This window comes from Pteronotus mesoamericanus, unplaced genomic scaffold (assembly GCF_021234165.1).
Source record: "Pteronotus mesoamericanus isolate MK-2021 breed Mesoamerican mustached bat unplaced genomic scaffold, CSHL_Meso_final contig_24, whole genome shotgun sequence".
Taxonomy (NCBI): Eukaryota; Metazoa; Chordata; class Mammalia; order Chiroptera; family Mormoopidae; genus Pteronotus; species Pteronotus mesoamericanus.
The window spans coordinates 28659834-28676249 of record NW_026555100.1 but is presented as its reverse complement, the minus strand read 5'-3'; the positions used below and the strand labels follow the sequence as shown (position 1 = coordinate 28676249).

General features: G+C 32.2%; 1 protein-coding gene across 4 annotated transcripts in view; it reads right to left on the bottom strand.

Moving 5' to 3' along the window:
* EXOC6 (exocyst complex component 6) overlaps positions 1-16416 on the bottom strand; it is a 169725-nt gene that overhangs the window by 105337 nt on the left and 47972 nt on the right. For all 4 annotated transcript variants that reach the window (XM_054572861.1, XM_054572863.1, XM_054572864.1 and 1 more), the window contains exons 5-9: positions 14851-14896; positions 7842-8046; positions 6843-6971; positions 4423-4491; positions 4256-4339 (exon numbers count right to left, since the gene is read on the bottom strand). In XM_054572861.1, coding sequence (XP_054428836.1) covers positions 4256-4339; positions 4423-4491; positions 6843-6971; positions 7842-8046; positions 14851-14896 — 533 coding nt within the window. The remainder of the gene's footprint in view (positions 1-4255; positions 4340-4422; positions 4492-6842; positions 6972-7841; positions 8047-14850; positions 14897-16416) is intronic.

Here is a 16416-nt window from a genome sequence, read left to right as displayed (position 1 = left end):
ATTTCATTCATAAAGGTATTACATGAAATATGTCACTATTTCAATTAAGTTCAAATGTTATTTGCATACTTCATAAATGTGATCAAAATTTTCAAACATCTGGTTTTTTTCTGGGTTGGGGAACACTTACTGTTACTTTTTAACTTAAGAATACTATGATCAAAACAGTGTGGGGATATCTGGGGGGAGGGAGGTATAAAGGGACTAAAAGTAATGTAAAAAAATACAGTAAAGATTAAAAAAAGAATACTATGATCAGAGAATGTAGTGTATATGACATGAGACATTTCATATTTCTTGATATTTACTTGTTAGTTATCTTTGATAATGTTCCATTTGTTCTTGAGAGAATATGTTTCTCCAGTGGGTGAAACAGGGTTCTATATGTTCCATTAGATCAAGCCTATTAAGCATGTCCTGTATTCTTACTGATATTCTATTTGGTTTATAAGATAGTGGGACATTTAAAAACCCACTATGCATATGGATCTTTCTATTTATCCTTTTGGTTGTACCAATTTTGCTTTAAGTATTTTGAGTCAATATTATCAGTGTTTAGAAATTAAACTTACTATTTCTTAACTCTAAGACACGAATATTTAACTTATCATTCTAGCTTTATATGTTACATGAAAGTATACACTTTGTGTCTACTCTTTTCCTGGTTATTCCAGAAATTACAGTATGAATACTTAAGTAATCAAACACTAAAATTAATAGTTTTATTCTTCTGGACAATTCAGAAACTATGGAATAGTTTCATTTCATTAACTTCCATCCCATCCTAATATTTATGTTATTGTAACGTATTTAATTCTATCTTGTTTTAAAGCCTGTAATATTTTATTATTTCCTACAGTCAACATAGATTTATCCACTTACTTACACTTTCTTTGCTATTCATTCTTTCTAGCATCTCTTAGCTCCCACTTGGTATCATTTTCCCTTTGCCTGAGGTGGAGCCTTTAGGACTTCCTTAGGAAAGGCGTCTTGGTAGCAAACTCTCCTCTTTTTGTGTGAACATGTCTGCCTTTGCCCTTGTTTTACTAGATATAGAATCCTAAGTTGATAGTTTTTTCCTTTGGCATTGAAAATATGCCATTATTTTGTTTATCTGAAAATTTCTTCCCTTTGGGTATTTCAAGATCCTCTTTTTATCTTTGTTTTTAAAGTCAAGTTTATTGAGGCATAATTTACATATAGTAAAATTAATACTTTTTACATGTAGAGTCCAGTGAGTTTTGACAAATGTAGATATTTGTTTAACCATGACCAAAATCGAAATGCGGAACATTTCCATTTCATAATAAAGATCATTCATGCCCCTTTGCAGTGAAACATTTCCTAATTTCAGGCCTTGGCCTGATCCCATTCTGTCTCACAGTTTTGCCTTTTCGAAATGTAATAAAACAAATTATACTATACATACCTTTGTGGTATCTAAATACTTTTGAGAGTCATCCGTATCACTGCACATCAGTTCCTTTTCTATTGCTGAATGGCACTCCATCATATGAATGTATGACAATTTGTTTATTTGCTAGTTCATAAACATTTAAGATGTTTCCAGTTTTTGGCATTTATGAATAAACTACTATAAACATTCACACATAAGCCACTGTGTAAAGATACACTTAAATTTCACATGGGTCAAAACCCAGGAGCTAGACTGCTGGATCATGTGATAAGCAAAAGCTTAAGATTGTAACAAATTGACAAATTATTTTTCAAAGTGTCGATATAATTTTTATAACCACCAGACATGTGTGAGGGTTCCAGTTGCTATATATCCTCATCAATGCTTGCTATTAGCAATCTTTTTAATTTTAGCTATTCTAGCAGGTACACAGATATCTCATTGTGGTTTTAATTTGCATTTCCCTAATGAAAAAATGATACTGAACATTTCTTATGTGTATATTTGTCATGTGTATATTGTTGGTAAAATGTCTATTTGAATCTTTTATCCATTTGTTTGTTTTTAATTATTTAGTTATACAACTTCTTTACATATCCTAGATACAAGTCCTTTGTTAGACATGAGTTTTGCAAGTATATCCTCCCTATGTTTTATCTTTTCATTTATTGACAATGCCTTTTGAAGAGAGGTTTTTTATTTTGATGTTCAATTTATCAAGTTATTCCTTTTATAATTCATGCTTTATATATCACACCTAAGAAAATACTGACTGCCTAACCCAAGGTCACAAAGATGTTAAACTTCATTTTTTCTAAAAGTTTTACAATTTTAGCTCTTATATTTGGGTCCATGATCCTTCTCTTAAATTGGTGAAGGAGGTAAGAGTCAATATTCTTTTCTTGCATTTAGATAATTTAATTCTCTTGTGGTCAGAAGACATACTTTGTATGATTTCAAGTACACATATATTTATATTGTTGAGATGTATTTTACAGCCCAGGATATAATCTGTCTCAGTGAACCCTCCAAGGCTAATTGAAAAGCATTTGTAGTCTGTTTTGGGTGACGTATTCAATAAATGTCAATTAATTAAGTTAGTGGCTAATGTTTTTCAGGTTTTCTATTTTCTCTCTCTTTGGTGTTCTGAGGTTTCACTGTAAGGTCTTTAAGAGTACATTCCCTTTTATTAAACCTACTTGATATTTCTTGGGTTTGACTCTCTTGGTTTCTATTTCTCATCTGTTCTGGAAAATTCTCAGCCATTATGTCCTCAAATACTCCTCTGTCCCATTTGTTTTTTCTGAAATTCCAACTAGAAATATTTTAGAACTTCTCTCTGTATATCCCTTCCTTTTCTGTATTTTTATAATTTTGTCTCTCTGTGATGCTGTCTAGATAGTTTCTTCAGATCAACTAAGAGAATTCATCAACTTTTAAGCTTATCATAAAACATTTAATGGTGGCTATTATATCTTTAATTTCTAGGTATTCTACTTGATTTTTCTTAGCATATTTTGGCCATTCTTTATAGTTTCTTATTCCCTAATTCTATCAGCAAGCTTGCCTTTTATTTCTTTAAATATTTTAAATAGTGTTATTTTACATTCTATGGATAATAGTTCAAATATTGAAAATCTTTTAGGATTTATTTCTGTTGTCAATATTTCTACTGATTCTCACTTGTTTGGTAATTATTTTTGTTGTAAATTGCTAATTTGCTTTGTAATTTTAACTACAGGTATTTTTTAACTCTGGTATGAAGGTTCAAAGACAATCTGCATTTGCTTCTACTAGGCATCTAGAGGCAGTATCAGCATGGAACCACTTTAAACAAAATTTTCAACTTGAGATTTTTTTGACTATCCAACTAGAATAAATCTGGATTGCAAACACATGTGTGGAACTGTTTGTTATGAATTCTCAGAGATATTTTTTTCTTTGTTCACTCAGTATCAAGATTTGAGATAGGCAATTTCCTCAGCATATTTGGCAGAAGGAACAGAGCAGTTTTGTTAGGTGGTTTTTATCTCTAGGTCATCCTAATAATGGGCTATAATTAATTAGAGTCTCAGCTTTCTTTACAAGGGAGACAATCTCTTATCACTGATTTTGGGTGGCTCTGGGCTGGGCCCTCTATGTCTCCGTGTCCTCAAAACTCTTTCTTTCCCATTCAGTACATTCCTCTTGGATAAAAGCTACACCTAGTGTTTCATTAAACTTATCTCATTTGCTGCCTTCATTTAGGAATTCTTGTTTTGTTTGTTTTATAGTCATATCTATTGGGGTATAAATTACATACAGTAAAACTCACTCTTTTTCATGTACTATAAGTTTTCATAAATACATCTGGTCATATAACTATCACCAAAACCAATACACAGAACAGTTCCATATTCACTAAATTTTTATTCTGACTATACTTTCTTATCAGATCTTCAGAAAGTATTTAAATTTTACAAAAAATGTTTTGTTCATCATCATTAGTTATTTTGTCCAGCACCATCAGTTAATCAAGATACAGAATCTACCACATTATCAGAAACTAATAATCACTCCCTAACAGTTCAAACACTTATGTATCTTTTTATTTATTCACTGTCTATTTTATTTGTTTACTGTCTATCTTCGCCAATAGAACACAAGCTCACGAGAGAAGAGACTTGTTTTGTTCACTGCTGTACCATCACCACCTAAACCAATTATTGAAAACAGAAGATATTCAATAAATATTTATACTTGAATGAACAGTGATGCAAGCTCTGAAGAAATAAAAGCAGGTAAGGGGATAAAAAGTGACAACATGATCAAACATAATCAAAATTTTCATATGCTTACCATATTTGACTGGGGTTGCAATACTAGTCTTGCTTGTTTCTTTCTTTGTTTTCGGTAATAATTTTCAAATGTTTCCACATCACCCTAAAATAAAATCAGCAGAGTAATGAAAACACACACACACACACACACACACACACACACACACACACACACACGAAACTTACCAAAACAGAATAAATGTGCAAACATCGATAAACTGGGGAAAAATCAACAAGGTCCTGAACAGTTAAGACCTGAAAAATAACACCATTTTTTAAAAAATTAGAGGTCAAACTACTAGCCCACTGTTGGATAATGTAAAATTAAAGACAAGGAAATTTATGAACATGTTATAGCATGTATCACCTATAAAAAGCATACAATATAAATGTAATGCCTTTTTTATATTGTTTTGGCATTTGTTCGGTAGTTCATCCTTTATATAATTATCATCATTGGCTGCTTTAGATTATAAGATAATAAAGGAGACAGACTGTATGTCCTCAACATGTTTGGTAGCTTACCAGGAAATATCTATAGAAAAGTGGATACAATCATTATTGCTTTTGGTAAAGATGGTACATGGATTTAAGCTATAGCTATAGACAAAATTTCTTCTCTTATGCAGCTAACTCATGATTTACAATTATTTCATCATATTGAAGACATAATCATTATTATTTTATAAAACACGAAGAAAGGAAAAACACTATCACTTAAAATTATAGTATCACCAATTTAAGATGTATCCCAACTGAGATTTTGCAATATTTTAAAAACTGCACTTCAAAATTGAAATAGAGTAGTATAAAGTTTTTCAAACTGCACTTCAAAATTGAAATAGAGTAGTATAAAGTTTTTCAAACTGCACTTCAAAATTGAAATAGAGTAGTATAAAGTTTTTCAAACTGCACTTCAAAATTGAAATAGAGTAGTATAAAGTTTTTCAAACTTGAGAAATAAACTATTTTTAAAGGAACATATTTCTATCCTCATGAGTCCCCAGAGTGGACCTAAATTATTTTTATTACAGTGCTACTTATTTATGGAAAATGACAGAAACAAAATGTAGTGATAGTAAAATAGATCTGTAAAAACAAGGAAACAACCTAATTTTCTTAGACTATGAATTTGGCAGTAGGGCATGGTGGTAATGGTCCCAGCAGTTAAAGATGTACAAATCAGACTAGGAAAAATTGAGGCAAGAACACTAGCTGGTCTATTTTCACCATTCTGAGTATCAAGGGAGAAAAGAATACAGAGATTCTGTAAATATTAAGAGAAAACAAAAGGTAGATTTCAAAAATATTTATTAAATTTCAAGAAACCAATCAGGACACACTAATTCCATATTAGAAAGACATTAAACTGTCTAATGCTGTTTATTTGTCTGTATTCATTACAATATCAGACATCTGCTGCATATGCATATATGTGTACATATACACACAAATATACATATACATACATACACATATACATACACACACACAGACATAAGTTCATATACAGATTATCCCTGACTTACGATGGCTTGACTTTACCATGTTGCAAAAGCAATACGCATAATAAATTACATGAGATATGCAACACTTTATTATAAAATAGAGTCTGTGTTAGATGATTTCACTCAACTCTAGGCTAAGTAAGTGTTCTTAGCACTAATATAGGCTAGACTAAGCTATGATATTTGGTAGCTGAAGTGTATTAAATGCATTTCGACTTAATGATAATTTCAACTTAATGATTTTATCAGTATGTAACCCCATCATAAATCGCAGAGCATCTGTAGTCTCACACATCCTCAGGCACATAGTAGATATGTACATATTATATTGTTCTCCCAACCACAGAGAAGGCCATGGGGACATATTCATAAAGTTCCTTTTATAAATCAGTTAAAAGTTCTTACTATGCCCCAACTAAGTCCTTAAAAAGAATTTAACATCTTATTGACAAGGCAAAAACTTATAAACAAGTGGGAATAACCAGGGTCCTTATGGTCTTCACTAAATTCAAAAAAATTCAAAGGAAAAGATATAAAGTGCGCTCAACAGAAGACTTCATGGAGAAAATAAAAGAAGCAATAGGACTAGAAATGAATTTGGATACAGTGGATGAAAGAGAATAAGGATAATTTCAAGGTTTCTAAACATATTAAAACATTTTTAAGAAATAAAAAACTTTAATTATATTAGAATTATTGTGTAGTATCTCAGCACCAATTTTCAAAAATGGTAGGCTATCCAGAACTAGTCTAAATTCAAGGTCAAGCCATCATGATATTAAGTATTTATCACAGATAATTAAAACATAAGTGACCACTTCAAAAAAATCATTCGATTTACACTTTTGCTGCTAATTATGGCAGAACTAAGTTCAACTACCTATGATTTAAAATATATACAATATTTCTTGTTTATCAGTCAGTTATGCAGTTTAATACTTCAGATGATTCGGTTGCCCTAATATCTCATAAATAACTAATATACATAAATTCAATTTGCACATGATAAGAATGAGAATCACACAAGACATACATTATAACCTAAAAGAAAAAATTCATAGAAAGAATGGAAGGCATAGAGAAACTAATTCCCATCACCTCCTCTTCATTCTCATCCTCTTCCTCAAATGCATGTTTCAATACAATTTCATTCCTTTCCTCTGGAATTCTACCACTTATACACATATTCTTCCCAAATTTTACACTGAAGGTTTTCTGCTGTTGTGCCTATTTTGGAAAAAGAAAAATTCAGGTTATTTCACAATTTATTATGGTCTAAATCAGTTCAAGAATTCATTCATACTTTCTTATATTTTTAATGTCTGTGGATGTAGGATCTGGAGTAATAGCCCATTTTTTATTTATGGTCTGTACCCTTTCTCTCCTTTTTTTGAACAGTTTTGCAGGGGTATATAATTTTATTTGAAAAGACTGAGCATAATGGCTGGGAGATTTATATATGTTGTCACACATATCAGTGATTCATTTTTTTTATTGCTAAGTAATATTGTATTTTATGAATATAGCACTATTTGTTTATCCATTCTCCTTTTGATGTTCATTTGGGTTGTTTCCAGTTTTTAGCCAAATGTGAACAAGGCTACTACAAACGTCATGAGCACAGGTTTTCAATTCTCATTGGTAAATACTTGGGAGAGGAAATGCTGACTCGAAATGTAGGTACATTAACTTTATAACTGCCAAATATTTTCCCATTGTCTGTATTTTTATTATTGAGTTGTAGGAGTTGTTAATTCCAATAATGCTTTCAATTTTAAAAAGACAGCAATTTAGAACCTTGGCATAAACGAGGTGCCACTTTTCAGTTAATTTCATACCAAATTTCACAGCTGGCAAAAGTTAATGTAATACTAGATAGTGGGGGAACACTGCCAAGGAATCGGGTGGTGAGTCAAATTACATACGGAATAACTGTAAAGCAAAAGAAAATGCTGATGAAATCTATTCTAAACAAGAATCAGGAAAGATAAGGGTAAAACTAAACAAAAATAAGCATTTTACAGAAGTAAACTTTGGAAATATTCTATAACAAATTATAAAATAACATTAAATTAAAATTCTCCTTTTTAATCTCACCTGTTTCATTGCTGTTTCACCTATTTTATCAGAATGTTTTCGAATGCTTTCCAAAAAGTCTTTGAGATCAGACATGGAAATTTCTTTAATATCCTCGCGAAGTTTAGGAAGATTTTCTATCATTAGCTGACAAAACCGGTATTGGCTAACCCGAGGAAAATATACATTCTCTAATTGTTCCATAGTTTTTAGAGCAGAATAATACCTATAAGAAGTTAAAAAGATAACTTTATGAAGTTATTACATTAATTTTACAAGTAATTACAAATAATCAGCCCAACATTCCCATCAAAAAGGTCGTAATTATAGGTAAAATAAGCATTTTTTTCTATTTACTAAGCACAAACTATAAACCATATGAACATGCTGCAAGCTGAAAATTTAGGTTTACACTAAACATACTTCATTTCACTTCATCTAAATCTGTAACATCACAAGTATTATCAGAGTCATCACAATACTTAACTGTATAATAATTCCAAGTTTTTAAATTAGAATATTTAGCCATGGCTGCTGTGGCTCAGTGGACTGACTGTGGGCCTGCAAATGAAAAGGTCGCCAGCTTGATTCCCAGTTAGGGCACATGCCTGGGTTGCAGGTCAGGTGCCCAGTTGGAAGCATGAGAGAGGCAACCGATCGATACATCTCTCTTTCTCCCTTTTTTCCTCTCTCTCTAAAAATAAGTAAAATTTTCTAAATAAATAAATAAACAAATAAGTAAGTAAGTCGGGGGTGCCTACTTGTGGCCCACACGCCACATGCCGTCCAGGATGGCTATAAATGAGGCCCAAAAGAAAATTGTAAATTTACTCAAAACCTTTTTTTTGCTCATTAGTTTTTGTTAGTGTTTGTGTCTTTAATGCTTTAACGTGTGGCCCAAAACAACTCTTCTTCCAGTGTGGCCCGCAGACACCAAAAGGTTGGACAACACTGATAGCTATTTGATATCTGATTTCATAATATTTCTCCCATCCACAAACCATCATCATCAGAAAAATACAAAACACAAATTTAACTTAAAGCAAACTATACTTTAAGGAACTTTAAAAAATCACTTTAAACTGTTTAAGACAATTAGAAATAATACTAAAATTTTAAAAATGGGTGTCACAAAAGAAAAAAAATCAGAGTGATTTTTTTTTCATTTCAACAAATATTTACTGAATGCCTGTTACATATTAGGCACTGGTGATATGCTGGGCATGCAGCAATTAGTAAAGTATAGCTTGTGCCCTAGAAAAACTGATATATATATATGTATAATTTCATAGACACACTTCAATTTTCTCTAGACTTCTATGGTGTCTAGGTGTCTATGGCAGATATTACTATTAATCTATAAATGAGAAAACTGAAACACAGAGAAAAGGTATAAAATTTGGTCAAGATACTGTAACTGATAGTAGGACTCAGACTTTCCAAAATTGTGAATATCCGACAATAATATTCACCACCAAAATCCTTACAAGTACGTACTTTTAAATTTATCAAGTAATATTCTATGCCTTCCCAGTGAATTGCATTATTAAAATGAGACAAGGTACAAACTTTAAAAAAAAAGTTATATATAAGTAAACTCAAAACAGAGAAGGTTGCAAAGCTATTTAAAGATAGTTATTGGCTCTCTAACTTATATACTACCAAAGACAGAGCATATTTTGCAATTTATCACAAAATTGTACCATTAATTTAAAAGTTAGAGCTAAATTTTATCACGGTTATTTAAAATCACTAGAATTGTTATACTATAAATAGTGTAACATTTGGTCAGAAATCAATATGATTAGGTGAAGGTATGGGAAAGGAGATGTCATTACAATGATTTTGATTATACCTAAAACATTATAAGTTTTAAATTTAGATGATGTGAAATAATGAGTAATATCTTTTCTGAATACAGTAACATTTTTAGATAGAACAGGTTAATGAATAGTCAAAATTAATCCTGGTCTATTTCCTGAATTGATTTAAATTAGGTATACCCCAAAGGTATTCTCCCTATAACAGATGTGCTTTTTGAAAAATCATGGTAATATCTGTAACATATTTGAAATTATAAGTGATAGATGCTAAGTGAAAAATATTACCAGCAGTTTTTGCAACATACCACAGACACAATCAACTAACTCCACAGCACAACTGTGCCTTCCTATTCATGCTGCTCATCTCTCACCTCCCACCTTGGACTTCACTGTGTCATTGAGGCATGAGACATCACATGACCTTTCAAGAACCCCAAAATGTGATAAGTTACTGCCAGTGGGTTAAATCCTTAAGTAATGAGAAAAGGAAACCAGAAGATTGATTCTCCTTTCTTCTTCCTAAATGAAATGTTGTGACTTACAATAATTAAACTCCTCAAAAGTTCTTTGAAATTGATCAATATTAAGCATCGGCTAACTCAATAACTCAACCTCATATTTCCTCTCCCAAATTCCCTATCTCATCTCTCTTTCCCTCAATGCTCCTTCTCAGCTTCCCTAAAATTATACTCTTTAAAAATGTAAAAAGCATATATAAGGTTATAGCTCAGGCTTTGCTCTGGGAGGCCCAACCAAAGTTTATAATCTCAGGAAAAGAGCAAAAGCCAGAGACCAAGCCTTGGATCCTATCGAAAATTTTGCAATTTACCTAAGCTTTGTCTGTTTGGAAATGTAAGCAAGTTTCCATAATGAATCCTTTCTAAAATTTAGCAATTTATCTGAGCTTTATTTGTTTTGAAATGTAAGCAAATTTGCAAAATAGATTACCACTTCTCTTTTGGTATACATGATGCTGTTTAAAAAAAAAAAAAATGGGAACAGTTATCTATAAGCACTGTAGAAGTAGAAAAATTATGAAGAGAAAATTAAAGGTACCTATGATATGCTACCATGTAGTAACTGCCTCAGTAACACCTGATCACATTCATATCCAGTCATTATCTACATATAACAATTCCACTTCAGAATGCTCATATCCTGTTTAACAACATACTACAGAATTTATCTCTAACCAAAATTATTTAGAAACAGATTATTGCCCTATTTGTAAGTCTATCACAATGATATCCTAATTGTTGGGATTTTTAAGGCTCTGATTTTTTATTTTTTATAAATAACCCTACAGTAAATTTCCCCCATGTTAAGCCTCTGTCAAATTGTCTGTTTTTATAAATGAGACACTTCAAAAAGATATAAAATGGTAATAAATATGTATGCATCTAACAAATAGACTTTAAAAAGTACCATATTTTGCCCTGTATAATGTGCACCCACATTTTAGAGCTAATTCCCATGTATAACTTGCATTATACAATTTGCATGCATAACTTGCATTATACATGGTAATTAGTATTACCCACATATAATGTGCATCCTTATTTTTTCCCTCAAAAAATTGGGCAAAAAAGTGCACTTCATACATGGCAAAATATGGTATGAAGCAAAATGTAAAGAGCTAGAGAGAAAATAGACAAACCTACAATAGTTGAAAACTTAACTCCTTTTCTATTGTTGATAGAACTGGCCAAAAAAAACCCCAAAACTAAATATATCAAATATTTGAACTGCACTAACAATTAACATGACCTAATTGATATTTCTAGAACACTAAAGCCAATTACAGCTGCAGAATATACAGTTTCTAAAAGTACACATGAAATATTCACCAAGATGTATAATATGGTAGGCCACTAAACAAGTGTCAATAAATATCAAAGGAAAGAATCATATACAGAATATTCACTGGCCCAACAGTTTTAAACTAGAAATTAATAATTGATTATAATATAGCTAAAGAATTCCACAAATATTTGGAAGTTAAACAACACACCTGTAAATAATACAAGAGTTAAAAAAGGAAAATCAGAAAATATTTGAAAATAAATTATAACAGCATAACATTTCAAAAATTGTGGGATGCAACTAAGGCAATGCTCAGAGGGGAATGAAGTACTTCAGATTCTTCTGATAAATAAAGTTATTAATAAACTAAGAGTAAATCATTACTTCCCTTTTCCAAATGTCTCATTTATTCTGATTTTTCTATGTTACTTTAAAATTGTTCATCTTTAGGGATTTCTGGTCAAGATGGCAGATTAGGTTAACACAGTACTTGCTTCCTCCCAAGAACACATCAAAATTACAACTAAACTACAGAACCACCACCATTGAGAACCTTCTGAACTCTAGCTAAACAGAAGTCCTGTAACTAACGATATACAGAAGCCACATGGAGGTTGGTAGAAGGGGTGGAAAAACAGAATATGCTGCTCCCAAACCGATGTGTGGTGTTTAAAAATCAGGAGGGATGTCTCAGCTGCAGAGGTCCCCCACTATGGAGCAAGGGGTTACTGCCTGATATCAGGCTTCCAAGTTTAGTGTTCCAGTGCCAGGAAGAGAAGTTCCCATAATTTCTGGCTGTGAAAACCAGCAGGGATTGTGGCTGTCAGACAGAGTGCTTCAGGAGTCCCAGGATTCCTCCTAAAGGGCTGGCCCATGGACTTATCCATTGACAGACTCACTGTCTCCAAGCTCCAGAACCGGGGCAGCAGTTCAAAAAGTGCCAGGGACATATGGAGAGGAACTGAATTTTCTGGCTAGCTTCAGGGATAGGGCTGGAGGGGTACCTTTCTCCCAGACAGTAGTGCTTAGTTACCTATAAAGGGGCTCCCATAAGACTACCAGCTGATTTCTCAACAAAAACTTTGTAAGCTAGAGGGACTGGCACAAAGTAGTCAAAGTAATGAAAAGCAAAGACCTACAATCAAGATTAATCAACCCAGCAAAGTTATCATTTAGAATCAAAGGACAGATAAAGAGCTTCCAGAAAAAGAAAAAGAAGTTCATGACCACCAAACCAGTATCAAAGGAAATAGAGGAGAAGGGGGACAGAGAGAGGGAGGGGGAGGAGAAGAAGAATAAAAAGAAAAGATAAATAATATGATTAATAAAATGGCAATAACTACATACCTATCAACAATTACTTTTTTTTATGTTATTTATTTATCTTTAGAGAAAGGGAAAGGGAGGGAGGAGAGGAAGAGAAACATGACATGATTGTCTCTCATATGCTTCCAGCCAAGGACCTGCCTGGAACCCAGGCATGGGTCCTGACTGGTAATTGAACCAGCGACCTTTCGATTCCCAGGCTTGTGCTCAATTTACTGAGCCATACCAGACAGGGCTCAACAATTACTTCAAAAGTAAATGGATTAAATGCTCCAATCAAAAGGCCTAGGGTGACTGAATAGATAACAAAATAAGTCGCTTACATATGCTGCCTATAAGAGATTCACTTCAGATCAAAATAAACACATACATGGAGAGGGGTAAAAAAAGATATTTCATGAAAATGGAAACGAAACAAAAAATACTGGGGTAGCAACATTTATACCAGAAAAAAACAGACTTTAAATCAAATGCCCTTGCTGGCGTGGTTTAGTTGATTAAGCACCTATTGGCGAACTGAAGGGACTGGCAAACCAAAGAGTAGCAGGTTCGACTCCCAGTCAGCGCACATGCCTGGGTTGCAGGCCAGCTCCCCAGTAGGGGGCACTTGAAAGGCAACCACACACTGATGTTTCTCTCCCTCTCTTTCACTCTCCCTTCCCCTCTCTAAAAACAAATAAATAAAATCTAAAAATAAAAAATAAAGAAATAAATCAAAGGCAATATCAAGAGACAAAGAAGGACCTAATTCCACTTCCAGGTATTTATACAAAGAAACCCCAAACACTAATTTGAAAAGACATATGCATCCTTGTGTTCATTGTAGCATTACTTACAATAGCCAAGATATGGAAGCAACCTAAGTGTCTATCAAAAGACATTAGGATAAAGAAGTCATACATATATACAATGAAATATTACTCATCCATAAAAAAATAAAATAAAATCTTGCCATACATAACAACATGGCAAGTACCATGTGGTTTCACTTATACGTAGAAACTAAAAAACAAAATAAGCAAAGAAAACAGAAACAAACTTATAGATACAAAGGACATTTTGATGGTTGTCAAATGGGAGCAGGGTTGGAAGGATAGGAAAAAAAGGGGAAGGGATTAAAAAGTACAAATTAGTAGTTACAAAAGAGTCATGGAGATGTAAAATATATCATAAGGAATATAGTTAATATTGTAATAACTATGTATGGTATCATATGGTAACTAGTCTTATCAGGGTGATCACTTAATTATATAAATGTCTAATCACTATGTTGTACACTAGAAACTCATAAAATAATGTACGTCAACTGCAATTAAAATAAAAAAATTTTAAAAATAAATCAAATTGTTCATCTTTAAAACATTTTAAACATTAGTACACCTAATGTTTCTATGGCAATCAAAAAACTACTTTAACTTATTTTATTTTGACTTTTCATTTGTCATTTATTCATTTGTATTATTAAACAGAATGTGCCCTGGCTGGTGTGACTTGGTTGGAGCATTGTCCTGTGAACTGAAAGGTTGCCAGCTGGATTCCCAGCGAGGGCACATGCCTGGGTTGCGGGTTCAGTCCCTGGTTGGAGCACACACAAGAGGCAACCAATCAAAGTTTCACTCACATTGATGTTTCTCTCCCTCTTTCTCTCACCCTTCCCCCTCTCTAGAATCATAAAAGGAAATAAATAAATAAACAAACAAACAAAAACACGAACTACACTAGGCAAGGTTGTCAAAATGTAATTACCTACATTGTGCTTTCAATTGTGGACCCACAAATATACACTAGCCTTTGACTATATGCAATGTAATGTTGGTAAATTAATCAATATCTTTTTCATTCCTGTTCAGTTGTCTATTTGTCCTTCACTGATATCACTTATATAGGGTAAGGATCTACAAATAAATGGTTAAGAATTTCTTATTGAATCACCTTGATGGGCATTGCATGAACAAAGCATAGTTTAAGGTAAAAAGCAAACTTTATGATTCACTATAATTTACAGTAAATTTAAATATGCCTTCAATAATAGAAAAAAATAGTCTCACTAAAAACGATTAGGAAAGAAACCAACTCACCTTTTTGCATTCATCTGTTCTTTTAGCTTACTGTACATTTCCAGCACTGCATTAAAAAAGTAACTTATTTTAGCGTTCAAAAATGGAAAAATATTTTTTGAGAGATAAAAATAACTAAGAAAGGGAACAATGTATTATAAATTCATTAATTTTCTCTATATTTTGATTTAGGCTTACATTTTCAAATAAAATTTTATATTTCAAGTAAATAAAAACATTTCAATTTCTAAATATATTAAACATTGTATGTATTACTACATTATATTAAACTTGGAACACTTGAATATGCTGACACCTATAATTGAGACACTAACCTACTAATATATATCCTGTTCAGAAACTTACTAATATATCATCTCTTCCCTGCACTATAATTGGAAGTTTAAACTTTAGTTATTTGAGAAAGTTGAGCGACAGTGAGATTGATTTTGATTCAGTATACCAAATAAAATAACACAACTGTGTTATAGCTCACTAAACAAAATTTTACATCAAATCCACAAAGAAAGAGAAACTTCAAAAGCTGACAGCAGACAGTGAATTACAATAAAGGCATAAATAAACATAACAAAGCATCTTCCTTTGTTTTATCATTTCTACCATAGATTCAGAAATGCAATTATTCATTAAAACTGTTCCAAGCTTTAGCAAGACGAAATACTGCTACCAAAAAGGTTTTAATGCACCCATATAAATTACCATTCATCCTTAGTAGAATTAAAGTATAAAGTGAGTGAATAAAATTATTATTGGCTCATCAAATCACCTCCATTTCCCTAGACCAAAAAGACAGATATTTTTTCCAGATTTTCCTATAGTTTTATGGCTACCTTCAGGGTTCTTCAAGTTTACAAAAGATATTGTTTGCTTCTCTGAAAACCATAAAAACTACAAAGGTAGCTATAGCAAACCTGTCCTAATTCTGCAGATTCTACATATACCACTATCATAATGCAATATGTCTCACATTTTCCAACCAAAACATCAAGGTTAAGCACACACCAGGGAAAGAGCCTAAATCTGCTGCTACAAGTATAAAGTCTTCTCTGCTTTACCTCAAAAATTTATTTAAATTTCCTATCTACTTTCTATTATTTCGATATACTTTTCTCAAATATAATTAAGTAAAACTAATGCACCAGGAAAATACATTGTTTAACTCACGTCTTCGTATAGCATTTCATACTAAGGAGGAGTTAATCTAAGGAGGAGTTAAGCAACTGTACAGTAATTGATGGCTTGTCTTTATTCAGATCGATTATAGGATCCTTCAGAGCTGGGATGATATCATTTTCAACTTTATATTTCCAATATCTACCAAAATTCCTGATGCAAAGAATGTATTTATAAGAGGATAATTAGATAGAAGGATAAATTAAAGAAAGGAGGTAGTTCTGGTACTAGGAATACACAGTTTACATGAACTTAGATTTCCTCTCCAGCACTTAAAGTGAAGACAGTAACACTAACAAAAATCTAACTAACCTCTGTTTCCCTTTATTTCTCTATTTCAAATAGCCTACTAGATGAATAAGCTGAATTCAGCTCTTTCTCATTCCATCAGTT